At 43.2% G+C, this 26,336-nt stretch overlaps 2 protein-coding genes across 8 annotated transcripts in view; one reads left to right on the top strand and one right to left on the bottom strand.

Moving 5' to 3' along the window:
* ADPRM (ADP-ribose/CDP-alcohol diphosphatase, manganese dependent) overlaps nucleotides 1-26,336 on the bottom strand; it is a 578,681-nt gene that overhangs the window by 432,802 nt on the left and 119,543 nt on the right. The gene's annotated exons all lie outside the window — the stretch shown is intronic.
* MYH2 (myosin heavy chain 2) lies at nucleotides 612-26,336 on the top strand. The gene is made up of 40 exons (XM_006939791.5): nucleotides 612-702; nucleotides 862-902; nucleotides 2,433-2,656; nucleotides 2,748-2,891; nucleotides 4,608-4,764; nucleotides 5,834-5,861; nucleotides 5,945-6,053; nucleotides 6,136-6,228; nucleotides 6,761-6,824; nucleotides 6,951-7,049; nucleotides 7,692-7,795; nucleotides 8,291-8,429; nucleotides 8,788-8,906; nucleotides 8,995-9,144; nucleotides 9,261-9,431; nucleotides 9,534-9,843; nucleotides 10,459-10,532; nucleotides 11,372-11,459; nucleotides 11,552-11,669; nucleotides 12,596-12,719; nucleotides 12,808-12,944; nucleotides 14,598-14,853; nucleotides 16,677-16,919; nucleotides 17,013-17,189; nucleotides 17,272-17,417; nucleotides 17,501-17,591; nucleotides 17,677-18,066; nucleotides 18,991-19,117; nucleotides 20,052-20,170; nucleotides 20,313-20,509; nucleotides 21,435-21,618; nucleotides 21,696-21,861; nucleotides 21,963-22,087; nucleotides 22,260-22,568; nucleotides 22,656-22,859; nucleotides 23,182-23,307; nucleotides 23,395-23,565; nucleotides 23,649-23,753; nucleotides 23,873-23,968; nucleotides 26,050-26,336. Exons 3-40 carry the CDS (start codon nucleotides 2,453-2,455, stop codon nucleotides 26,200-26,202), a joined length of 5,817 nt encoding a protein of 1,938 aa, XP_006939853.4. The 5' UTR covers nucleotides 612-702; nucleotides 862-902; nucleotides 2,433-2,452; the 3' UTR covers nucleotides 26,203-26,336.

Here is a 26,336-nt window from a genome sequence, read left to right as displayed (position 1 = left end):
TGTGGGCAGGAAACAATGTGCTGTAGGGAGGATGAGTTTGGGCAAAAAGAAAACAGTGAAAGAACAAGGGTATCCCCGCAAACTACAAGGACACCAGCACTAGGACAGGACCTTCCTTCTTTTTAAATTGTCGAAGACACACAACTTGATTTTGCCAGGCTGGAAAGGAAAGACCAACAGGTGAAAATTAACCGTCGCAAAGTCAAAATAAACATTGGTACTTTATTTCTATCATCGAATATGCGGAATATGAAAAGTGGCGCAAGCAAACCTGAGTGTCATGCCCAGCGAGGCCAGGAGGAATTTATGAGAGAGCCCAGTTATTCTGGCTGCCTGGTCACTGCCTTTATCCACCAGCCTGAACCTTCCTTTCAGATCATCTTCTCAAATTATCCATAGGAGATTTATCCACATACTCAATAAGAAAAATATTTCTAATTATATCCAACCATTCTTAATATGAATGAGAATTATGCAGGGGCGCAAGATTGCCAAGACTTTTCTGCCAAACAATTCCTTTTGACTTAAGAAAGAACAGGCAGCTGCATTGTTTCCATAGCTCTCCATATAAAAGAGCCCTTGGAATGAGGCTGACTGGCCTGCTTTAAAAAGCTCAAGGTAAGTGGGAACAGGGAACGGGCTTTCAGGAGGGACACTGGCCACGCTGCCTGCTGCCCTGTGTCGGCTGCAGCTGCTAGCTCGGTACTGCTCCTTCGGATACTACATGTTTCACATCCATGGCTTTGTTGCCTGCTGTTTACAATAGAAGGCAACACTGCAGATAGGATTGTGTGTGTGCGTGCGTGTGTGTGTGTGCACGTTAACTAATGAAGTGGTTTTTTTGTTTGTTTGTTTTTACAGAACTGTCTTGCTTCCAGGCTACATCTCCACTTGCTAACAAGGTAAGATTCAGACTAACCAGTCCCTGGAGGGGAATGTGAGAGCCTCTGGGATGGATCTGTGTCACTTAGCAACCTTTGAGAAAGTGCTGGTCTCAGTAAATACCTTAACAAGTGTACTTCAGGAAAGGTGCAGGAGAAAGAGGGAAGGAGCGGACAATGCACATATAGTCATCTGGGATGCAAGCAATCATTGGTGGGGTGACATTTTGGCAAGAAAATTGCTAATGGAATTGCTAGTTTGCTAATAGGATATTCCATAGGGGGAAAAATCTGCACTAAGATTCTCTTGCTAAAAATCTCAAATTGAATAAAAACGTATCCTGCTTTTAGAGTTCATTAAGTAAACATGCTCTCTAACATATAAGAAAGAAGGAACCTAGGAAAATGCTTCCTTTAAACTTCATGAAAACTTTTAAGAAGTTACCGTGCCCAGTGCTGAGTGTTGCATGAAATTAAGATACTGCGAATCTTTTGTTACACACGTGAAGGTATCTCTGTGCCCTTTCTACTACTACTGTCCACCGCATTTCTGAAGGAAGACCCTGGTGGATAGCCGATCAAAATGAGTTTCGAGTAACCTGATCCTGTATGACTGCAGTAACATTCTTTGCCAAACCGTTCATTCTACTGATGCGGCTGGCAATCGGCAGATAACAGAATAGAGCAGCCCAAGCCTGCATTCTCCAGAAGGAGATCGGAAAGGGCCAAGGGAGTCCTTCAGTGTGGAAGAATGAGGATAATAATAACATCGAGGGTCAACTAAACTTCAGTGAAATAAATTAAAAATAATTTTTAAAAATGAGGATAACATTTGCTATGGCTTTTATCCTCAGTTAGGTTAATGGATTAACTGGATTTAATATGCAAAGAAATTATGTTAGACAAACTCTAATAAGCACACAACTAGAGAAAAAGAGGTAAACAAAATTATCATCCCCCAAACCACTGACCTTGAGCGCTTCTGGCTGAAAATCTAAAGGAGGAAGTAAAGTTCTCTTACATTACAGGACAAGAAATGGAATTGTATCACGTTGCAATAAATGACATTTTACATCTAAATGGTAGCCTGCACTATTTCAAACTGCTTTCTGAGTCATCACTTGACCTTTTTCCCCAAAGTATCTGTAGTGTATCTCACAGGCTGTGAATTAAGAAAGGCAGATGTAATCCCTGTCCTAAGGAGGGAGACACTGAGGCTCAGAAAGATCAAGTGCCTTTCCCGGGGTCACAAGCCCCTCAGCAGCATGTGGAGACTACACTCAGCTCCCTGATTAGAATGCTAGTGTTGGAGGATGGGAGAAAATAACGCATGTCAAGCCCTGGGTACCGTGATGATTACACAGTGACCCTCGATACATCTGAGACCTTGTGATTATGTTTGTTCCAGTAACTATAGCATGGTGCACAGTGGACCTGCCTGGTGAAATTTCCAAAAAGTGGATTCTCCATGAAATATCATCAGTGCATAGAGATCTACTGACACACATGGCAGTCCAGAATCTCTAATGTGAAATGCCCCGTCTCCTTTAGGATCTCTGAGCTCAGCAGCCATGAGTTCAGACCAGGAAATGGCCATTTTTGGGGAGGCAGCTCCGTACCTCCGAAAGTCTGAAAAGGAGCGCATTGAGGCCCAGAATAGGCCCTTCGATGCCAAGACATCTGTGTTTGTGGCGGAGCCCAAGGAATCCTTCGTCAAAGGGACTATCCAGAGCAGAGAAGCAGGGAAGGTGACGGTGAAGACTGAAGCGGGAGCGGTAAGTAGAGTCCACGGAGCTGGCCACACGTGATTGATGATTTTTGGTTTGGTCACTCAATTGACAAAAAGTTATCCTTCCTACCTACCAGACTCTGACAGTGAAAGATGATCAAGTCTACCCCATGAACCCTCCCAAATACGACAAGATCGAGGACATGGCCATGATGACGCACCTGCATGAGCCCGCCGTGCTGTACAACCTCAAAGAGCGTTACGCAGCCTGGATGATCTACGTGAGCACCCCCTGCCCCAGCCCCAAGTGGTCTTTATCACCATCACCACCGACCTGCCAGTCTACTGCTTCCACTCTAGTATAAATGGGTCAAAAGTAGTGACCCGTTTCGTTTTCACTAGTAGCGTAACTAGTTCGCACACAAGTTAACTCGTTAGTACATCAGTTAGTTAACTAATTAAAAGGCTCACTATTGCTATTGTGAGGCACAACCCAACAACCAGACTTCATTCTCCATCTTCCCATACAAAGCCAGGCAAGGCCACCATCCATGTGCAATGGGTTTCCCACATGTCCCTTGAACAACAATGGAGCAGCTACTGTTTATGGCTCAACCATGTGCCTACATTTCTAACACTCCCCCCCCCCCCATCCTAGTTGTAGAATCATCCAGAGGGAAATGATAAACTTATGTCTCAACACATAAAAATGTTTTAAGAACCAAATTTCACGCAGTTACACTCCTCCAAAATAACAGTAACCAGCATCCGTGTGTTCTGGTCCTTTCTACATGAATGCCACCTCCTCGAGTTAACCTCTCCACCTTCCTCCGGCAGAGCAGGACATTCTGTCCTATGGTCTCTGCCCCAGCCACAGCACTGACCTTGGGTTTCCACCGCCATCCATTCACATGTCTGTCCCCTATGTGGACTGGAAACCCAGAGCTCCCCAAGGAATGGCATCTCATTCAGGTTTTGCTCCTGTGCCCTGCAGAGGTCTGGCACATGATACATGCCCAGTAAACATTGCAGAACTGAACTTACTATATCACACTGACATTTTTGTGTGCTTCAGCCAGTGCTGCTATGCAGCTGGATGACACCTGCACAGGTGCACCTGATGCTCAGGGCCAGTGTCCATGCTGACTGGCCAGTGCCTGTCTTACACCAGCTATCCAAGTTTTTGAAAATCTCCCTGTTTGGTCATAATGTATTCACATCATTCTGTGTCCTGTTTCTTTAGAGCTTCATAGAAATTTGCAAATGTTTCCCCCATATTGCTAAATACGTTCATGCATTTTTAATTTTTTTTAATGTTCTTTACCTTTGAGACAGAGAGAGAGAATGCAAGTGGGGGAGGGGGAGAGAGGGGGGGGGGGACACAGAATCTGAAGCAGGCTCCAGGCTCTGAGCTGTCAGCACAGAGACTGACGCGGGGCTCGAACTCACAAACCATAAGATCATGACCTGAGCTGAAGTCAGCTGCCCAACCAACTGAGCCACCCAGGCGCCCCCATTCATGCATTTTTAAATGCCTTTTTAAATGCCTGCATCCTACTGTCTTTAGAAGATTTCCTGTAGTTCACCTAACTGCTTCCCTAGTGTTGGGCACTTCGGGTGTGTCCAAACTTCCTTTTTCATGAATTTGAACTATCTTAATGCTGCAAAGGAAATCTATGCATATTTCCTAAAACAGAGTAAAAAAATGTCTCATCCTACACATGAAGAAACAAAACAAAACCAACCTTTGGAGCTTCTGCTATGTGAAAGTCTTGTGATAAGTCCCAAAAGGAATAGTAAAAATTCTAAATTGGGATCCCTCCCCTCATGGATTTTACTATCTCATTATTGAAACTTCCAACTAGTTTCTCGAATGCCTTCAAGAAATGTAGGGTACTTACTTAAAGTGCTCCTTTGGGTCAGATTTCATCTAAGTGAAATGCACACCTAGCAGGAGAAGCCTTTGGATAGCTGCTTTTTTTAATTCCCTTGAATAGACCTACTCGGGCCTCTTCTGCGTCACCGTCAACCCCTACAAGTGGCTGCCGGTGTACAACCCCGAGGTGGTGACCGCCTACCGAGGCAAGAAGCGCCAGGAGGCCCCGCCCCACATCTTCTCCATCTCCGACAACGCCTATCAGTTCATGCTGACAGGTGAGTTGAATGCTCTGTATGTTCATAATCTTTTCAGAGCAGAACAATAAGAGAAAGAGACTCTAACCATCTCAACACAGTCTCTGAGCCCTTTGGTTGAGCTGGAGACAGTCCGGAAAAGAGAAGGTGTAAAAGACAACTTGCAATCCCTAACATTACATAATAGATAATGATCTCTTAAACTTTTAAAAGTCAACAGAGGTTGGCCATAGTTAGAGAACTGACTTTTGAGTGACTCAGAAACTAGAAAAACTTGAGCAAAAATTATAAAACACTGTTTACATGTATGTACACACACACACACACATACACACACACAATCACATACACAGACTGTGTTTCCATTACCAAGAGCCAAAAACCAGAAAAGTAAAATCTGCAGCTGTGGCCTTATCCTCAACATCAGAAACTATGACCAATGAATACCCTCTCTACATCACAGAAGGTGTAAATTCTCTTGCCCTTTGCCCAGAACCAATCTGAACACGGTGTGTTTGGTATTAAAACAGCTACACCATGAATCTTCTTCCTAGAATACGGTCTCAGCTAGCCCAATCTAAGATACTTGGGGAAAGGGTTTAGAGAATTCATCTTGGGAGAGTAAAACAGTAGAACAAACCTTTCCCCCCAAATATGATTAAAGCCATGATTACTTCCAAAGCTATACTTCTGTGCTATATTTACCCCATCCCACATACTGTTTCTTGCACCTACAATAAATACGTCGCTGCTGGAGTTGTCATCTGAACCCAAGTGAAGACTCAAGTCCATTTTTAATATTTCCTTAGTGGTCGAATATGAAAAAGACAAGATCTGGTGCTTGTTTGCAGTGTTCTGTTTAAATGGTTGCACGTATGCTAAAGTCAGCGGTGGGGTGCAGGGAGGGACTGGGGTACACGAAAGGGATACCGGAGGCCTCAGGCTCATGAAGCCCCAGGGATTGCAGAGGCCAGTCTGAGAAACACTAAGTTTGTTCCATTTTACTTACTGCTTACAAATATACAAAACCAAGAAACAAATAAACAAAAAAAAACCCCAGTATTAAATGTCTATAATTTCTCTTTTATAGACCGAGAGAATCAATCAATCCTGATCACGTAAGCAAATTTTATGCTCTCTTCTCATGGCTGTGACAGTTGCCACGTTTGGAACCTCCTCTGACTTAGCTTTTATTTGGCAGCGGAGAATCCGGGGCAGGGAAGACCGTGAACACCAAGCGTGTCATCCAGTACTTTGCAACAATTGCGGTCACTGGAGAGAAGAAGAAGGAGGAAGCTGGCAAAATGCAGGTGGGTCTGGGGTCAGACTCAAGATGTCAGGGCTCTCAGGAAGTCTGGAGCTCAGACGTGAGGACCGTGCTTGCCTTTGCAGGGGACTCTGGAAGATCAAATCATCAGCGCCAACCCCCTACTGGAGGCCTTTGGCAATGCCAAGACCGTGAGGAACGACAACTCCTCTCGCTTTGTGAGTCTCTTGGTCACTAGTATGGTCAACATTCATGGGATGCTTGTGAAGACGTTCTCTGAATCTTTTCCATTCACATTATATTGCAGCACGAATCTTTCCTTTCCCTCTGAGCACATAACATGGATCCAATTCCCATCTAAAAAGATGTGACCACCATATATCTGAGTTCTTTCTTCTCTGGTCATTACCTCCAATTATTCACAATTTTAAAATGAAAGATAGGGGCGCCTGGGTGGCTCAGTTGGTTAAGCATCCAACTTCAGCTCAGGTCACGATTTCACAGTTCATGGATTCAAGCCCCGCATTGGGCTCTGTGCTGACAGCTCAGAGCCTGGAGCCTGCTTTGGATTCTGTGTCTCCCTCCCTCTCTGCCCCTCCCCCACTTGCTTGCACACACTCTCTCTTTCAAAAATAAACACTAAAAAAAAAATTTCTAAATATTAACACATTAGCATTCCAAGTGTTTTGAGTTTCTTGAAGATTTGATATGACTGAAAAACAAAGTAGTAATATTAGTTTTCCTTTCAAGGGTAAATTCATTAGAATCCACTTTGGCACTACGGGAAAACTGGCTTCTGCTGATATTGAAACATGTAAGTGCCTGGATCTCCTTTGCGGTCATTTCTGTTGCTTATAACCTATATAAGGTGAACCCAAAGTAAAATTCGCATCCCGCGTGAAGTTTTGCACTGCTCCGCTTGTCATTTGTTTACTTCCAGATCTGTTAGAGAAGTCCAGAGTTACTTTCCAGCTTAAGGCTGAAAGGAGCTATCACATTTTTTATCAGATCACATCAAACAAGAAACCAGAACTAATTGGTAAGAAACGTCATGATCCCTTTTGAGAATGATTACACCAGCACCCTCCATGCATGGTCCAACCTCGTATTCCATGACTGAATTTTGTCAGGTTTATCATCTGGAGTTTGAAAATAGCTTTGTAATTTTACGTGTGCTTATGATAAAAATCCAAAAGAAAAACTGAGGATAACACCCTCAAATCCTATCACTATGAAATAACCACTGTGAACACTTGGGTGGACACTGTTCTAGTAATTTTCTGTATATGCACCTTGAATACAAAAACACATACATACAATAACTGGAATCACAGTTTCATACTCTCCTGTGATGTACTTTTTTCATTGAATAATAACGTATCATGGTTTTTTCCACATCACCAACCGCAGCTGCACATTATTATTTCTAATGGTTGCATAGTGTTATATGGTAGAGATAAGCATTATTTACTTAACCATACCCTTTTAAGGATATTTAGGTTGTTTCCAGTTCTGGATTTTAAAGAGTCAGTGCTGTGCTGACCATTCTTACAGACATAACTTTTCCCAGTATGGGATAATCTTCTTTGGCTTTATACAGTGTCTTAGAATTTATCTAGACATCTCTTGTTTTAGTGAAGGGGATAATTCTGCTTACCTTTCCTCTGTTTCACGTACACAGAAATGCTCCTGATCACCACCAACCCATATGATTACCCATTTGTCAGTCAAGGGGAGATCAGTGTGGCTAGCATTGATGATCAGGAAGAACTGATGGCAACCGATGTAAGTGGAACGCAAGAAAATCAGAATGATGTTGGGTTAGAAGCTATGGTCCCTCCAGATAAATATTCAGATTCTTGTAGAAATAGCAAAAGAGAGTTCAAAGACAAGCATGGATGTGCCACCCAGAGCCAACCAAAAGGATTAAGATGTGTCCCACAACATTTTACTTTCCCTTTAAAAAACCTGTCATTTCTGAATTTACCTAAACCACTTTTTTTGAAATCCACTTAATGAGATCCATACCACTTCTCAAAATAACAAGTCCTTTAAATTTACTATTTTGTTCTTTCTCTTAAGTTTACTTTTTGAATCTTAGAGGCTATGTTCAGTGCTGGCCTTTGGTTGACCAACTCCCCATACACCCACTCTAAAGAGTTCCTTGCACCCCCATTAGCACTGAGAGTTTGACCAACAAGTCAGGAATCAGAATGTGAACAATGCATAGTAAGTGTGTAGATCATAACCTAACAGTTATCTTATTGGTTATGTCGGCAGAGTGCTATTGATATTTTGGGCTTTACTAATGAAGAGAAAGTCTCCATCTACAAGCTCACGGGTGCCGTGATGCATTATGGGAACATGAAGTTCAAGCAGAAGCAGCGTGAGGAGCAGGCCGAGCCAGATGGCACTGAAGGTATCAACCAAGTCAACCACCTGATTTTATTTTTGTTTGAAAATCACATTCTTAAACTTGTTACCCTTGCATTTGTCTAGGAAGACAAATTCATTTTTAAGAATTGAGTTTTAAAGCATACTCAGATAATATACTATGTGAAGCCTCATATTAGATAGATGTTTCCTAACATTAATGAAGTTTTTTAGGGCACACTACCCATAAAGTCTTGAACTCAGTGGGAAAAAAATGGGCAAGAATGCTCAAAAAGATATTCTGAAAACACTGCATAAAATGTCTATAGATTAAACAAACTTTTTTTGAGCAAGTGGGTCGCTTTGGGCCATAATAATATTGTTCTACCCTTTCTTGCTTTCAGTTGCTGACAAGGCAGCCTATCTCCAGAGTCTGAACTCTGCTGACCTGCTCAAAGCCCTCTGTTACCCTAGGGTCAAGGTCGGCAATGAGTTCGTCACCAAAGGCCAGACTGTAGAGCAGGTAGGTGTATAATTCAAATTTGTCAACAGGAATTGAGCATTTTTACAGTCCTCTGGTAACCTCAAGGGAAATATCTTTGTTTTTCAAGGTGTACAATGCAGTGGGTGCCCTGGCCAAGGCCGTCTACGAGAAGATGTTCCTGTGGATGGTCACCCGCATCAACCAGCAGCTGGACACCAAGCAGCCCAGACAGTACTTCATCGGGGTCCTGGACATCGCCGGCTTTGAGATCTTTGATGTGAGTTGTTGGAATAAGCGGCCCTGTTAAGGCCCCTCCGCTTCGTGTCTGCTCTGCTGAATTCCCCCTGGGTTTCCCAAACTCACCTGAGCTCTTTGGTGTTTGCAACGCCCTAGTTCAACAGCCTGGAGCAGCTGTGCATCAACTTCACCAACGAGAAGCTGCAACAGTTCTTCAACCACCACATGTTCGTGCTGGAGCAGGAGGAGTACAAGAAGGAGGGCATCGAGTGGACGTTCATCGACTTCGGGATGGACCTGGCTGCCTGCATCGAGCTCATCGAGAAGGTGTCCTGATCTGTCCACTCAGTAACCTCGTCTTGTCTACTCTGCGGCTCACTGCTGCAGCTCACGTGTACCTTACACGCATTTTGCTTTGCTTTAATCCAGCCTATGGGCATCTTCTCCATCCTGGAGGAGGAGTGCATGTTCCCCAAGGCCACAGACACCTCCTTCAAGAACAAGCTGTACGAGCAGCATATTGGAAAGTCCGCCAACTTCCAGAAGCCCAAGGTGGTCAAAGGCAAGGCCGAGGCCCACTTCTCTCTGATACACTATGCTGGCACCGTGGACTACAACATAACTGGCTGGCTGGACAAGAACAAGGACCCACTGAATGAGACTGTGGTCGGTCTGTACCAGAAGTCTTCAATGAAAACTCTAGCTTACCTCTTCTCTGGAGCTCAAACGGCTGAAGCAGGTAATGCTCAAAAACTGTAACACTTTCTCTAGGTATTACAAAAAGTGATGTTAGCTCAAGGCCAGTTTCAGGATGGCAGGGCCAGACCCATTGCTCTTCCACATTTTGAGTAAATAGGCTGCATTGCAGTCATACGTGTGTGTCTCACTCCAGCACTGACAGAGGCCTTACTGCGAATGGTCAGAGAGGAACTATTAGGATCTCAACCAATGAAAAGCCTCAGTTTCTTGGATTCTCTCCTGCTTCTTCCTTCACATCTACTGGATATTGAGTCTCTAGGAATATTTAAGACAATGGAGTGACAGAGCTCTCCCTATCTAGACTAGCTTCCACTGATGATTTTTGAAGTCACTGTGTCCCCCAAATGTCCTAACATTAAGGATCCATCTTTATGATACAGTGAAGTGAATCCCTTCATTTCACCTTAAAACGTAGAAAAAAAAAAATCACAGAAGAGTGGATGCAAGCTTAGTTGACAGGTAAGAGTCACTCAGGCTCCAACAGAGAGGCCAGCAGTGTCCCCCAAAGTGCAGAAGTCGGCAATAAATAAGCACGAAACATCCCTGCCAATTCAAAAGTACACTTGAGTGACACCTTCCCTTATTTTCTCTCCAGAGGCGAGTGGTGGAGCCAAGAAAGGTGGCAAGAAGAAGGGTTCCTCTTTCCAGACAGTGTCTGCCCTTTTCCGGGTAAGGACGAAACTGGGTCTCACACTCCCCAGTTGCTTTAGGAAAATATGTTTTTCAAAGCACAGACTCTTCTTTCCACAAGTCACTTAGGAAGAGACTGACACTGATTAATGGCTTCTGTTCATCGATCTTTGGAGAGAAGAGGTTCAAATTACTGAGAAATCATTAGCTCGTCTTTCATGACAAGCCAAGTAAAGCTGAATATTTGACAGGAAATTTTGTAAAACGGAATACTCTACCATTCATAATCTAGTCAAGTCGTGAAACTAAGCAATGACATGTACTCAGAGAGACTAAATCATCAGTGAAACTAAGGAAAATCTAGCAGCTAGCTTAGAAGGAACTTAATATGGCATCCTTGTTCTTAGTCCAGTCAATCCTCGATTACAACTGGTAGATTGTTCCCCTTTAGCTAATCTTTCTGCCCTGAAAGGGCAGATATATTTATGAGAAAAAGCCCCATCATGATGTAGGCATGCATGTACTCACTGGAGAATATGGAGAGTTTGGGAGAAGAAAGTGAAACCAGTATGGGAAGGCTAGTATGGGAAGGCAATGGCCTTATAAATGTTTATGGAAAGCCATGGACCAGGGAGGAAGTAGGACTTTGCTTGAAAAAGATCATGTGTCAGGCTATGTAACTCCTGCTAACTCAAGTGGAGAAAGAGGGACTAAGGAGAAACCTGCACGTCAGGAGAAGCATGGCAAGGTGTTACCTTACATGAAGATGATTCCTGCTGGTCATTCAACTCAGCCATAGGCATTGATTTTATAGACACCGCCAAATACTCATAACCATATTAAAGTTGGAGATAACAGGATTTTTCCTGATTTCACAGGAGAATTTGAACAAGCTGATGACCAACCTCAGGAGCACACATCCTCATTTTGTGCGGTGTATCATCCCCAATGAAACCAAAACTCCTGGTAAGAAGCTCTAGAATGAAAGCACAAAGCATGACTGCCACACCTCCCTTCAGAAAAGATCTCCACAGTGGAATAAATATGTATATTTATAGGGGCCATGGAGCATGAACTTGTCCTGCACCAGCTGAGGTGTAACGGAGTGCTGGAAGGCATCCGCATCTGCAGGAAGGGATTCCCCAGCAGAATCCTTTATGCAGACTTCAAACAGAGGTCAGGCTCTCCTAATTATGGTGTATCTTAAAGTTTAATATAAATATACTTATGCAAGCAAAACAATTTAGTGAAAAATATGTCTCTATTTGTTATTTTTGATTTGCCACAAAAAAAGAGTGAAAAGTGATGTCTCAAAACACCTTTATAATCTAGACCACATATTTTATACTCCAGACTTTTCATGGGCTTTACCAAGCTCCTGGCTTAGCCCACAGATACATACACTAACTTCAATAATTATGAGAACTATCATTTTTTAATGTGTAAATCTGTTTGGGTTATCTCATTTTACAAAACGTCGGTAGAGGTAAGTCCTATCAACACCTCCTTTTATAGATGAATGAACTTGAGCCTCAAGGAGATTAAGCTACTTGCTCAAAGTCACATGGTTATTGGTGTCTGAGTTAGGAACTCCCCCATGCAGGTATATATCTCCCAGTGGGTTCTTTCCTGTCACTTCCTATCTTCATCTTTCTGTCTCACACACCAGTTTCACAAGGTTTCCCAGAATGTTCACAATACCAGCTCCTCAGCAACTTTTTCCTCCCTAGAGAAGTCCATCTTGGGAGTCAAACAAGAGGCCAAGGGGATAAGGGCTGGCAGCAGCTCCAGGGAGCTGGTTACATGTTACATTTTATTGGTCATCTACATCTTGGTGTGAATAAGATCACAGAATCCTTTCCTGAGAACAAGGTCTGATGAGGCAGAAAGGAAAGCTACAGCTGTGCAGGAAGGTGAAATGGGGTAAAAAGAGACAGTTGATGCTAGTTTGACCAACTACGTATAGGAAGTCCTTCCTGTGAACAAAGGAGGATACTTTTTTTTAAAGCTCCAATTTTCTAAATAGGTCATTTAATGTTTATCTGCTATTAGTGTCATCATAAACCACCTTAAAAAAAAAACCCTATTATTTACTTAAACAGATACAAGGTATTAAATGCAAGTGCAATCCCTGAAGGGCAGTTCATTGACAGCAAGAAGGCTTCTGAGAAGCTCCTTGCATCCATCGACATTGACCACACCCAGTATAAATTTGGTCACACCAAGGTAATGGTCTCTAAAGCCCACCCGATGCTATCCGTGTCCCTTTGAAGTGTATGTACAGTTTCTGATCTGCAAATCCTCCCCCCCACAGGTCTTTTTCAAAGCTGGTCTTCTGGGGCTTCTAGAGGAGATGCGAGATGACAAGCTGGCCCAGCTGATTACCCGAACCCAGGCCAGGTGCAGAGGCTTCTTGGCCAGAGTGGAGTACCAGAGGATGGTGGAGAGAAGGTATAAATATAAATTATTTATTTATTCACATCTTTCTGCTTCAGAAACACATTTGAGGTGGCTTAAGACTCAGATATGATAAGGCCACTGATGTCAGCAAGAATGAGTAAGAGTCCTATACTGACTCTTCAGGTAGGGGTCATCACCGTGAAACATATTCTGAGTTCAGGGTAAAAGGGGGGGGGCATAAAGAGTGGATAGCTCTCATCTAACAAGAGAAAATACAGCAGTGTAAAAATAAACCAGTGTGAATTTAGTGGGTAGATCATTAAATTAGACACATTGAACTGAACAGCAGACAGTATTTTCAACAGTGATTTTTTTTTTTTTTTTTTTTTGCACCAGAGTTTAGGGCTTTTAATTTGTCCCAAAGTTGCTGAAGCAAAAATCAACAGCGATTTTTAAAAAATATTTATTTTTGAGAGGGAGAGAAAGAGCATGGAGGAGGGACTGAGAGGGGGGGACAGAGGATCTGAAGTGGGCTCCGAACTGATAGCACAGAGCCCGACTTGGAGCTTGAACTCATGAACCGTGAGATTATGACCTGAGCTGAAGTCGGATGTTTAACCGACTGAGACACCCAGGTGCCCCTCCACAGTGATTTTTATGCAAGATGTCATTGAGGACATTTATCTGTGAAAGATTTTTTTTCAGTAAGTTAATACAATGTCACCAAGATACATAGCTTTCTGGTGATCTGATCTGATGCAGGGTCAGAATTCTAAGTGCAAAGAGCCAGGTGTCTCAAACTGCAGAATGCATGTGAACAGGGCCCATGTTGAGAAATGCATTTCTACTGGCACATGCACATTCATACACCTGTGTGTAAATATATATGTAATTTACATGAAACAAATTTTATTTCTATCACCTGTAGTTATGTTAATACCTTCTACTGTATTCTATTTTATTAAAAATAATAAGTTTGCTTATAAACCACTATATGTATATATATATATATGTATATATGTATATATATATACATATATATATTTATATATACATACACACATACACACACATATATGTATGTATTGGGGCAGTTAATTGCTTATATATGAAGGTAATTCATTTTTTAAATAATTTAGATTTTTTAAATGTGAGAATATTACAGAGTAGAGTGCAAAATTCACACAACATTAAAATACATGAAACCAGAGATTTTCACAGAAATTCTTCTTTAATGAAGCCCTTTGTTCCACACCCACATCCCTCAGGGGTCTAGCTCCCCTTAACTGCTCTTCGTGGTGTTCCAGTGGCAAAGCCTGAGAAGCACTGGTATACAGCAGTTCTTAAAGGGTGGTCCTTAGACCTGAATTGTCGGTGTCTTTTGCAAACTTATTAAAAATGCAAATTTTTAGACCCCCATCTCAGATCCTCTGACTCTGAATCTCTGGGGATAAGGCTCAGGAACTAGTATTTTACAAGTCCTTCAGATGATTCTTAGGTACACCAAAAGTTGGAGAGGCCCTGATGAAGAGAGGTGAGTGATTAACACGTCCTTGACCATCATCCCAAAGTAGAATTTCTTCCATCTGTGCTTCTGAAGGTAGGCGAGGAACAGGGTGGGACAGAACCTCCAGCTCTCACTGCCAAGACTTCATCTCATTTCTTCATCCACACAGTATCTAACTTGCACCAATTACATTTCAGAGAAGCCCTCTTCTGCATCCAGTACAACATCCGCGCCTTCATGAACGTCAAGCACTGGCCCTGGATGAAACTCTTCTTCAAGATCAAGCCCCTCCTCAAGAGCGCGGAGACCGAGAAGGAGATGGCCACCATGAAGGAGGAGTTTCAGAAAACCAAAGACGAACTCGCCAAGTCAGAGGCGAAGAGGAAGGAACTGGAGGAAAAGATGGTGTCACTGTTGAAAGAAAAAAATGACCTGCAGCTCCAAGTTCAGGCTGTAAGTGGTGGTGTCACGCTATAGGTGCTGCAATTGGGATGCGAGTGGCCGCAAGTGGAAAGAGTTGGGTAGTCGGTGTGGGGACACTCACTGGGGGGAGAAGGTCAGTGCACTCTGATGGTTCCAGTAAAGTCCATACATCCTTTCATCATCCCAAACCAGGAGCAATAAGGTAAAACAGACCACTGTCACCCATCCTCCACAATTTCATCAAACTACAGGATTTATTACTTCTTTTCTAAAAATTTTGAAGACAGTCCTTGGAAGTGATTTTAACATAAAACTATCACAAATGAAATATTAAGGGGAGGATAGCATGTACAGAGTTGATTTTTTTTTTTTTTAATCTCTGAAACTTCCTTAAACTCATGGATGTCCATGAGTCTTAAATCACAATACATACAGCTGGCAAATGTCAGGAATTCTACAACACATTTTAGGGAATTCTTGTTTGTCACTGATCTCCACAACTCGGGTCCATTCTTTCCAATCCATCTGCACAGGCTGTGCCCCATCATGTCACACCTGGATTGCTGTGTCAGCACCCAAGATGCTCTGCCCACTCACCCCCACCCCCCCCACCACCACAGCCCTCTCCTCCCTCCAGCCTACTCGCTGTTCACTCCCGCACCAGTCATTTCAGAACAGCCTCCATCAACTCTGAAATGTAATTTATGAGACTGCCTTTCATTTCGGAGTGAACTGAATTGGTCTGGTATAATTTACTCATCACGAAATCATATATTTCTCCTGTTGATTAAAATTGGTTTCTTCTGTCAAGTGTAGGCAGTGTAATAACTCTTTCTTCTTGATCACAGAAGGAAAAAGAGCTGTCTTCTGTGCCCACCCCCTTCAGATCTATCCGGAATGCTCTTCTGTTGTCCCTAGAGATTTACTAAGAATTTGTCCTACACACGACATTCACTACATGGTACATGCAGCACATTTTACTCTTTTGTGGATTCAAAGGCTGATATGGAGTCTCCTGATGAATGTGTATATCAATTTGTCACTCATATCCTGTTCACTCCCAACCCTCTTAATTGGAGACACAGCAGGTTGCCAAGAATTCCTTGATTACTTTATGCCCTAACTTGAATGTAGAACATCATAACCAAGATCATCTTCCAGTTCTACAAAGAGAACCAGTTAATTAGCAGCTGCATCCTGAAATGCTCACTGGAATGCTTTCTCTCCTCCTGTTCCATCCCCCAATGATTTGATTTCTACAAAATCAAATCCTACCCACTTCTCAAGGCTCAACTCAAATGCCACTTCATTCAAGGAAACCACCTCTAATAGAACTTCTCCGATCTCTTCTGTCGCTAACTGCTTTCTAAATTCATGGTAGCTTTTTGGGGGTAGGCTTTCTTTTTTTTTAAATCTTTTCTTTTTTAACGTTTATTTATTTTTGAGACAGAGAGAGACAGAGCATGAACGGGGGAGGGTCAGAGAGAGGGAGACACAGAATCTGAAACAGGGTCCAGGCTCTGAGCTGTCAGCACAGAGCCCGATGCGGTGCTCGAACTCACGGACCGTGAGATCATGACCTGAGCCGAAGTCGGCCGCTTAACCGACTGAGCCACCCAGGCGCCCCAAGGAGGGGGGGGTAGGCTTTCTAATCTACCAGAGAATACACTCTTCTGAAGGAATAGGATAAAATCTGATTCATTTTGGTTTTCTCGCAATGTATCCTGCATTGCATACAGGAGGTGGTTCATATTTTTTTTTAAGCCAAAGATCCAACAGCAGAGGTTAACATTGTTATTGCTGTGAAATATTTCATTCTTTCTTTCCAATTTTGATTTTGTTTCCAACTCTAGGAAGCTGAAGGCTTAGCTGATGCAGAGGAGAGGTGCGATCAGCTGATCAAAACGAAAATCCAGCTGGAGGCCAAGATCAAGGAGGTGACTGAGAGAGCTGAGGATGAGGAGGAGATCAATGCCGAGCTGACGGCCAAGAAGAGGAAACTGGAGGACGAGTGTTCAGAGCTCAAGAAAGACATTGACGACCTTGAGCTGACCCTGGCCAAGGTTGAAAAGGAGAAGCATGCCACAGAGAACAAGGTACGAATCACATTCTGTTCTACCATATCAAGGTTCCGCCAGCCTAGTAAACCTGCTTAAGAGCAGATACCATTTCTTCTTTAATTTTTCAAGGTGAAAAACCTCACGGAAGAGATGGCAGGCCTGGACGAAACCATCGCTAAGCTGACCAAGGAGAAGAAGGCCCTCCAAGAGGCCCACCAGCAGACCCTGGATGACCTACAGGCAGAAGAGGACAAGGTCAACACGCTGACCAAAGCTAAGACCAAGCTCGAGCAGCAAGTAGATGACGTAAGTCCAGGATTATCGAAGAAATTATTTTCTTTGAAAGGAAGCTAAGCATTCCTTTACACTAAACATGATTTATATTTAGCTTGAAGGGTCCTTGGAGCAAGAAAAGAAACTCCGCATGGACCTGGAAAGGGCCAAGAGGAAACTGGAAGGTGACCTCAAGTTGGCCCAGGAGTCCATAATGGACATTGAGAATGAAAAACAACAACTTGATGAGAAGCTCAAAAAGTAAGCGTGGAAGAACTGTTTATGAACTTGCTTTTGGTGGTGGGTATACACTCAATTGTTATTTTTTGCAACTTTCCAAAAAGGAAAGAGTTTGAAATCAGCAATCTGCAAAGCAAGATTGAAGATGAGCAGGCCCTGGGCATTCAGCTGCAGAAGAAGATCAAGGAGCTGCAAGTAAGTTGGTATTTCTAAAAGTCTGGCTCAAAGAGGCACAGTTACCACACAGAGAAGCTAAGTGCATGCTTTTCACCACCCCCAGGCCCGCATCGAGGAGCTAGAGGAGGAAATCGAGGCAGAGAGGGCCTCCCGGGCCAAAGCAGAGAAGCAGCGTTCGGACCTCTCCCGGGAACTGGAGGAGATCAGCGAGCGGCTGGAAGAAGCCGGCGGGGCCACTTCCGCCCAGATCGAGATGAACAAGAAGCGGGAGGCCGAGTTCCAGAAGATGCGCAGGGACCTGGAGGAGGCCACCCTGCAGCACGAAGCCACGGCGGCCACCCTGAGGAAGAAGCACGCGGACAGCATGGCCGAGCTGGGGGAGCAGATAGACAACCTACAGAGGGTCAAGCAGAAACTGGAGAAGGAGAAGAGCGAGTTGAAGATGGAGATCGATGACCTGGCCAGTAACATGGAGACTGTCTCCAAGGCCAAGGTATTAGAACCTGGCAATTTGTCATCAATGAAATAATCCTTTATGTATGCAGCATAGTTTGCACATGGTACTTTACACACATTATGTCCTTTGTTTTTTACAGTAATCTAGGGTAAGCAAGAAAGAAACTAGTATCTGTATTATTTGCATTTAACATATGAAGAAACTGAAATTCGAAGAAGTTAAGCACATTGGCCCCATTACACCATTAATAAATGACAGGACCAGCTTTTGAACATAGGTCACCTATGTTCTCACAGGTTCCAGCTGGAGAACACAGGTCTCCAATATTCTCAAGCACCCAATAAGCCAAGTTTCATTGTACATAAAGGCAGTCAAGTATTTGAATACATGCTTTTAGAAGAATACACCATACAGTTCTTACAAGAATCTTACATTTAAAGCATATTATTTATTATATTAATTTATTTATTCAAATTTATTATATTAATAGTGCATGGAGCTTCACAGTTAGCTCTTTAAAAATCCCAATGTAGGGGGCGCCTGGGCGGCTCAGTTGGTTAAGCATCCGACTTCAGCTCAGGTCATGATCTCACAGCTGGTGGGTTCCAGCCCCGCATCGGGCTCTGTACTGACAGCTCAGAGCATGGAACCTGCTTCGGATTCTGTGTCTCCCTCTCTCTCTGCCCCTCTCCCACTCATGCTCTGTCTCTTTCTGTCTCAAAAATAAACTTTAAAAAATTCATAAAATAAAAATAAATAAATAAAAATCCCAAAGTATATTCTCAACTTCACAGAGCAATCATAACATAACAAAAAGAATTCTTACATATCACATTGCACATAACAAGAATTTGATTGATTTTACGTCAAAATAAGTACTTTTCTGTCTTATAAGAAATTTTAGCAATAGCAAAATGATATTAAAATATGTTTGTTTCCTGCTTTTACTTCTTCTCACAGGGCAACCTAGAGAAAATGTGCCGCACGCTGGAGGATCAAGTGAGTGAGCTGAAGTCAAAGGAGGAAGAGCAGCAGCGGCTGATCAACGACCTGACGACCCAGAGAGGACGCCTGCAGACCGAATCCGGTAATTTTCTCCTCTTCTGGGCACTGAGAATGGAGGTGGTGCGGTTGAAACAACCGATTTGGTAATGTGAGAGCCTAATAAAAACTGAGAACATGTGTGGTTCACGGAATGGTTCAGACTCTCGACCTACTTGCAAGGTCACTTGGGGACAACGCTAGAGACAAAGACTTCAATAGGAGCAGATCAAGCTCTGCTCCAGAAAAGCATAGAGTGGCTGGCCACACGGAGGGGCTGCCTGGGATTAGGAGTCACTGTCGCCTGGGGCCTGGGACTCCTGTTACAGGCTGAGTTTCTGTTTCTATACATCAAAGTGAACCAAATTCCTTTATTTAAAAAAAAAAAAGGTTTTTATGTTTATTTATTTTTGAGAGAGAGAGAGAAAAGCATGAGTGGGGGAGTGGCAGAGAGAGAGGGAGACACAGAATCCAAAGCAGGCTCCAGGCTCTGAGTTGTCAGCACAGAGCCCGATGCGGGGCTGGAACCCACGAACCATGAGATCATGACCTGAGCTGAAGTCCAATGCTTAAGTGACTGAGCCATCCAGGCACCCCAAAGTGAACCAAATTCCTGAATGGGGCATGCATAATAAGCCCGTCTCTCAAATGTCTGATGAAACAGCGATCATGTAGAATTCAGTACCCTGGCTCCCATAACCAGACTTGGCACAATATCATATACCCAGAGAGATTTAGTTATGGTAGAGAACAAAAAGAATTTCAGCTGTATTTATACATTCAGATCAATATGTAAGTTTCCTCATAAAAATCAGAAATTTGACATTAAGCATGAAGATGCCAGCAGAAAATTCAATCATTTGAGCACTCAATGCAGGGGGTGGGGGGAGGGGAGTTAAGAGTTAAAATTTACTTCTAATATGGGCTTGTAAAATTGTTTCTTCACTTTTAAAAATGGTGTCATTTCTTTTATGGATCAGGTGAATTTTCTCGACAGCTGGATGAGAAAGAGGCTCTGGTGTCTCAGCTATCACGAGGCAAACAAGCATTTACACAACAGATTGAGGAGTTAAAGAGGCAGCTGGAAGAGGAGATAAAGGTAAATAATAATACTGTCAGACTCATTTTTGTCGTATGACCTAACCCTAACTGGAGTCCGTTACACCAACTTTTAAAGGGTTTGAAACTCAAGAATTAAACATTAAACATCCAATAAAAGGAAGCTGTAACTATCTCCACAGGCCAAGAACGCGCTGGCCCACGCCCTGCAGTCCTCCCGCCACGACTGTGACCTGCTGCGGGAACAGTACGAGGAGGAGCAGGAGTCCAAGGCTGAGCTGCAGAGGGCGCTGTCCAAGGCCAACACCGAGGTGGCCCAGTGGAGGACCAAATATGAGACAGACGCCATCCAGCGCACAGAGGAACTGGAGGAGGCCAAGTACGTGTGCAGATATGAGAGAATGTGCAGAAAGCTTTGCACATAGATCCCGAAAGATCCAACCCTCCGTGAAGTCACCCACAAACGTTCATTAATTAGCTCCTGTTTGCCGGGTGCAATCAGGCCCTGAGAATGAGACACGAGTAAAGCAAACGTGATACCTGCCCTCCTGTGCTTGAGGAATGAGTAACAAATAATTATACAGACAACTAGGCCTTATTACTGTCTGTCAAGCACACCAAGTTCATTGTGGCTTCAAGGCTCTATACTTGCTGGTCCCTCTGCTGGAATGCTCTCCCCCCAGATCTCCCTCCAGCTCACTCTTTTTTTTTTTTTTCAACGTTTATTTATTTTTGGGACAGAGAGAGACAGAGCATGAACGGGGGAGGGGCAGAGAGAGAGGGAGGCACAGAATCAGAAACAGGCTCCAGGCTCTGAGCCATCAGCCCAGAGCCTGACGCGGGGCTCGAACTCACGGACCGCGAGATCGTGACCTGGCTGAAGTCGGATGCTTAACCGACTGCGCCACCCAGGCGCCCCTCACTCTGACTTTTGAGATCTTGACTCAAATGCTACCTCCTCAGAGAGGTCTTCCCTGAATATCTAGAATAACTGCCCAACCCTTACTCTATTTTACTTTTCTTCATTGCACTTATATCTGCAAGATGTTATTGTGCATACTCTCGCTCCCTTATCCTTTGTCTTGCACTCATTTGGAAGCTTCATGAGGCAGGGACCTTCTTTTTTGTTCTTTTGTCTTGCTCACTGCTACGTATCCAGTGTGTGGTTCATAGAAGGAGCTCATCAATATTTGTTGAATACATGCATATTGCTAATATGAAGTTTCCATCACTCTTCATTGTGGTAATAGTTCCTCTCTCTTGCTTTGGTTCACTCCTCCCTACAAACATATATAATCTTCAAGGAAGAAGCTGGCCCAGCGGCTGCAGGCGGCCGAGGAGCACGTGGAAGCGGTGAACGCCAAATGCGCCTCCCTGGAGAAGACGAAGCAGCGGCTCCAGAACGAAGTGGAAGACCTCATGCTCGATGTGGAGAGAACAAACGCGGCCTGTGCGGCCCTGGACAAGAAGCAGAGGAACTTCGACAAGGTACCTTGTGCTGCAGCCTCTGCTCTCCACTGTCTTCCTTGGTACTTGACAGCAGATAACCACTCCCGGTTTCTCAGATCCTGGCAGAGTGGAAACAGAAGTATGAGGAGACCCACGCTGAGCTCGAGGCCTCCCAGAAGGAGGCCCGCTCTCTTGGCACTGAGCTGTTCAAGATGAAGAATGCCTACGAGGAATCCCTGGATCAGCTAGAAACTTTGAAACGGGAGAACAAAAACTTGCAGCGTGAGTCCCTTTCACTTTCAGCAACATCCATGCCTTAAGGAACCTCTCTCTTATGTCCTCTGTCTGATTAAATCTCTACCTGTCTTTAACCCAAACAACAGAGGAGATTTCTGACCTCACGGAGCAGATTGCAGAAGGAGGGAAACGTATCCATGAGCTGGAGAAGATAAAGAAGCAAGTGGAACAAGAGAAGTGTGAACTCCAGGCTGCTTTAGAGGAAGCAGAGGTATAGGTCAAATGGTGCATTACAAACAAATAAGGTCAGAAAATACTTAGGCACGTCCACATAGGTTGAATTAAAAAAATAAGCAGCACAAAATTCATGGAAGGAAAGGTGTGCAGATAAACTTTCAGATGCTTCCATTCCCTGCTAACGTCACCACTTGCTGTCATTAAAGGCATCTCTTGAACACGAAGAGGGAAAGATCCTGCGCATCCAGCTGGAGTTGAACCAAGTCAAGTCTGAAATCGACAGGAAAATCGCTGAAAAGGATGAGGAAATTGACCAGCTGAAGAGAAACCATATCAGAGTCGTGGAGTCGATGCAGACCATGCTGGATGCTGAGATCAGGAGCAGGAATGACGCCATCAGGCTCAAGAAGAAGATGGAGGGAGACCTCAATGAAATGGAAATCCAGCTGAACCACGCCAACCGCATGGCTGCAGAGGCCCTGAGGAACTACAGGAACACCCAGGGCATCCTCAAAGTAAGTGGGTTCGAAAGAGGGCCCCAAGGGGCTTGGGGAGACTGCAGCCCTGAGAACGAGGTGTCTCAACGATCGTTCATTCCACAGGACACCCAGCTGCACCTGGACGACGCGCTCCGGGGCCAGGAGGACCTGAAGGAGCAGCTGGCCATGGTGGAGCGCAGGGCCAACCTGCTGCAGGCTGAGATCGAGGAGCTGCGGGCGACCCTGGAGCAGACGGAGAGGAGCAGGAAAATCGCAGAACAGGAGCTCCTGGACGCCAGTGAGCGCGTCCAGCTCCTCCACACCCAAGTGAGTATAACAGAAGAGTGAAAAGTACAAAGGAATGAAAATGAAATTCTTGCTCATATCGTAGCTTTATCTAAGAATGTACTCACAGTGTTTTATGGAGGATAACGTTTAAAACATTTAATATTTGTGGGTTAGTAATATTTATCTGTACTGTGACATCCAAAGTTGATTGTCGTTCAAAAATATATTGTCATCTCAGATAACTCATTGAACAAGGAGGGATACTAATTACTTAATTAACTAGCCTGTGAGTTCATTAGAAATCTGGCATCCCAACTTTGCTCTCATATACTAGATATTTCTAAATTTGCTATTTTAACAGAACACCAGCCTGATCAACACCAAGAAGAAGCTGGAGACAGACATCTCCCAGATCCAGGGAGAGATGGAAGACATTGTCCAGGAAGCCCGCAACGCAGAAGAGAAGGCCAAGAAGGCCATCACTGATGTGAGCAGAGGGCAACACGGTGGTGCTCAAACTTGAATCCTGATGCGCCAGCCCAGCTCTCAACCGGTTTTGTTCCACTGCTAACAGGCGGCCATGATGGCCGAGGAGCTGAAGAAGGAGCAGGACACCAGCGCCCACCTGGAGCGGATGAAGAAGAACCTGGAGCAGACGGTGAAGGACCTTCAGCACCGTCTGGACGAGGCTGAGCAGCTGGCCCTGAAGGGCGGGAAGAAGCAGATCCAGAAACTGGAGGCCAGGGTGGGTCTCTCAATCTCTGTCTACTTCCATTTACTCCTGGTGCCTTATTAGTTCAAAGTTCTTAAGAGCCTACTTATTTGTAGGTGCGTGAGCTGGAAGGAGAGGTTGAGAGTGAACAAAAGCGCAGCGCTGATGCCGTGAAAGGTCTGCGCAAACACGAGAGGAGAGTGAAGGAACTCACTTACCAGGTACACCAAAAGTTTTTACCAGCTAAGTGCTTCCCATACATACGTGAAACATTCATATACAACGATACAATGGTCAAGTGGTTTTGAAGTAAGGCCCTGTGGTTTTTATAATCTTTCAGACGGAAGAAGATCGGAAAAATATTCTCAGGCTTCAGGATTTGGTAGACAAACTTCAGGCCAAAGTGAAATCTTACAAGAGACAAGCTGAAGAGGCTGTAAGTATCCTTAAGATGGAAGGGAAGAGAGAGGTCCCTTATTAAGAAAAGCTAATGAACAAATAATTAAGGTTTACTATTCCTGGTAGTAAATAAGCCATTTGCTTTTTAGAAGACTTGTACTCCTTAAAAACATTTGTGAATTTTGTAATGTTAACGGCTTGATTTTAAAAGTAAATTTTCTGGGCGCTCAGTCGGGTGGCTCAGTTGGTTAAGCATCTGACTTCTGCTCAGGTCATGATCTCATGGCTCATGAGTCCCGCATCGGAATCTGTGCTGACAGCTCAGAGCCTAGAGTCTGTTTCAAATACTGTCTCCCTCTTTTTCTCTGCCCCTCCACTGCTTGCACTGTCTCTCTCTCTCTCTCTCTCTCTCTCTCTCTCTCTCTCTCTCTCTCTCTCTCAAATATAAATAAACATTAAAACATTTAAATTAAATAAAATAAATTTTCTATACACAAAGAAACCTCAAAAAATTTCAAAGTAGAAATAATGCAGCTCACATTCTCTAGCCATAGTGTGATAAAATTGTAAAGTGACAGGAAAATATAAACACAAATTCCCAAATGCTTAAATGCTTAAAACACTAACTTTCCTAAATAATCTTGGGTTAAATTGGAAAGAAAAAACATAATTACTGAATACTTATTAATCATAAATAAACTTCAAAGAGGATGCTACTTTTACAAACCTGAAGAATGTAGTCAAAGTTGTCTTTGGAGGACAATTCATTGCTTTATGAATCAAAAGAAAAACAAATAAATAAACTGAAAGTCCAATAAAGAAATTACAAATAATAATGAAAGAAATATTGTTAAAGATAAAGGTAGACATTGATAAATTAGAGTATACTATTTTCTAATTTGATAGTTTCAGTAATATCTGACCATTTCTGGGGAGTTAATAAAATAAATACACTTATAACTAGCTTAATCAAGGAAAAAGAGAAAGAAAATACAAACACATTAGAAATGAGAAAGGGGGGGGCATGCCTGGCAGGCTCAGTCAGAAGAGCATGAGACTCTTGATCTCAAGAGTAATGAGTTTGAGCCCCATGTTGGATGAAAAGATTACTGAAAAATAAAGAAAGAAATGAGAAAAGAGACAAACCACACAATCAGAAAATTATTTTTTACGTAAAATATAAATCTGTCGACAAAGTTGAAATCTTACAGAAATTGATGATTTTTTAAAAAATTGATGATTTTTATAGGAGGCTATAAAAGTCCATTTACTTCTGAAAATGGACTCAGGTCCAGATAGGTCTTTCAAAATTTCAAGTAACAGATAATCCCTGAGCTATGTAAGCCATTCCAGAGCATGGGAAAAGATGGAAAGCTTTCCAGATCATTTTAAGAAGCTCACGTAACCCTCATACCAAAACCTGTCCAAGAGAGAAGTGGGGGGGGAGGGCAGCATGGAACTAAAGGCAGTTTTACTCATGAATGTAGTTACAGCAAAGATAAATAACTAACTCGCTGAAACCTTATTTTATTAAGGGGATTGTCCATCATGATTAAATAGGCTTAATTCCTTCAGTGTAAGGATTCCTTAATATTAGCGAATCTGTCAGTAGAATCATTACATCCAAAACAGGACAAAAAAATGATTGTTTTGAAATGTTCCAAAATGATATATAAAATTCAACATTTATTTCAATTTAAAGACACTATTAAGAAATTCATCCTTTATATGATAAAGAATATCTATCTTTATATCTGTATAAAGAATATCTATCTCGAGCCTACGGTCACCTTATAGAAAGCATTGACAAGAAGCAGGACTTCAGTATTCTTGCCTGCTCTGCTCTTATATATTTTTTCTGCTTTACTTGTGGTGCATATCTTTTAATATGTTTTCATTGCAAAAATAGGGTTGCAATTATTTGTGGGACACCAAGCCCCAAATAAATCATAATGTTCACTTCAATAATAACCAAAATCCAGGAGGCAGTAAGACAACAAGGTTCCCTGCTGAGTATTTTAAGTTCTCCATACATGCCAAGTCCTTTCTTCCCTTAGATCTACAGAGTCTAGAAAGATGCACAGTGGGGATTCCTTACAATTCCATTTTCATTCTCAGGAGGAACAATCCAACACAAATCTATCTAAATTCCGCAAGCTCCAGCACGAGCTGGAGGAGGCCGAGGAACGCGCTGATATTGCTGAGTCCCAGGTCAACAAGCTGCGGGTAAAGAGCCGGGAGGTCCACACGAAAATCATAAGTGAAGAGTGATCATGTCCTGATGCTACGGAACGACTGAAGAGAGGCACAAAATGTGAAGTCTTTGGTCATTTCCTTCTGTAATTATTGTCTATTCTACCCTACTGCAAAGGAAATAAAGAGCATAGGGTACTTTGCAAACAGCA

The sequence above is a fragment of the Felis catus genome, chromosome E1 (assembly GCF_018350175.1).
Source record: "Felis catus isolate Fca126 chromosome E1, F.catus_Fca126_mat1.0, whole genome shotgun sequence".
NCBI classification, from domain to species: Eukaryota; Metazoa; Chordata; class Mammalia; order Carnivora; family Felidae; genus Felis; species Felis catus.
Note: the sequence above shows the minus strand (reverse complement) of the source record. Positions and strands in the feature narration are given on the sequence as shown.

Excerpts from the sequence above, each read along its gene's own strand:
- MYH2 (XM_006939791.5), top strand. The coding sequence starts at position 2,453 with ATGAGTTCAGACCAGGAAATGGCCATTTTTGGGGAGGCAGCTCCGTAC. Across the intron at positions 5,862-5,944 it reads AATCAATCAATCCTGATCAC|CGGAGAATCCGGGGCAGGGA; the intron begins GTAAGCAAATTT and ends TTTATTTGGCAG. Across the intron at positions 9,844-10,458 it reads AGCTCAAACGGCTGAAGCAG|AGGCGAGTGGTGGAGCCAAG; the intron begins GTAATGCTCAAA and ends TTTTCTCTCCAG.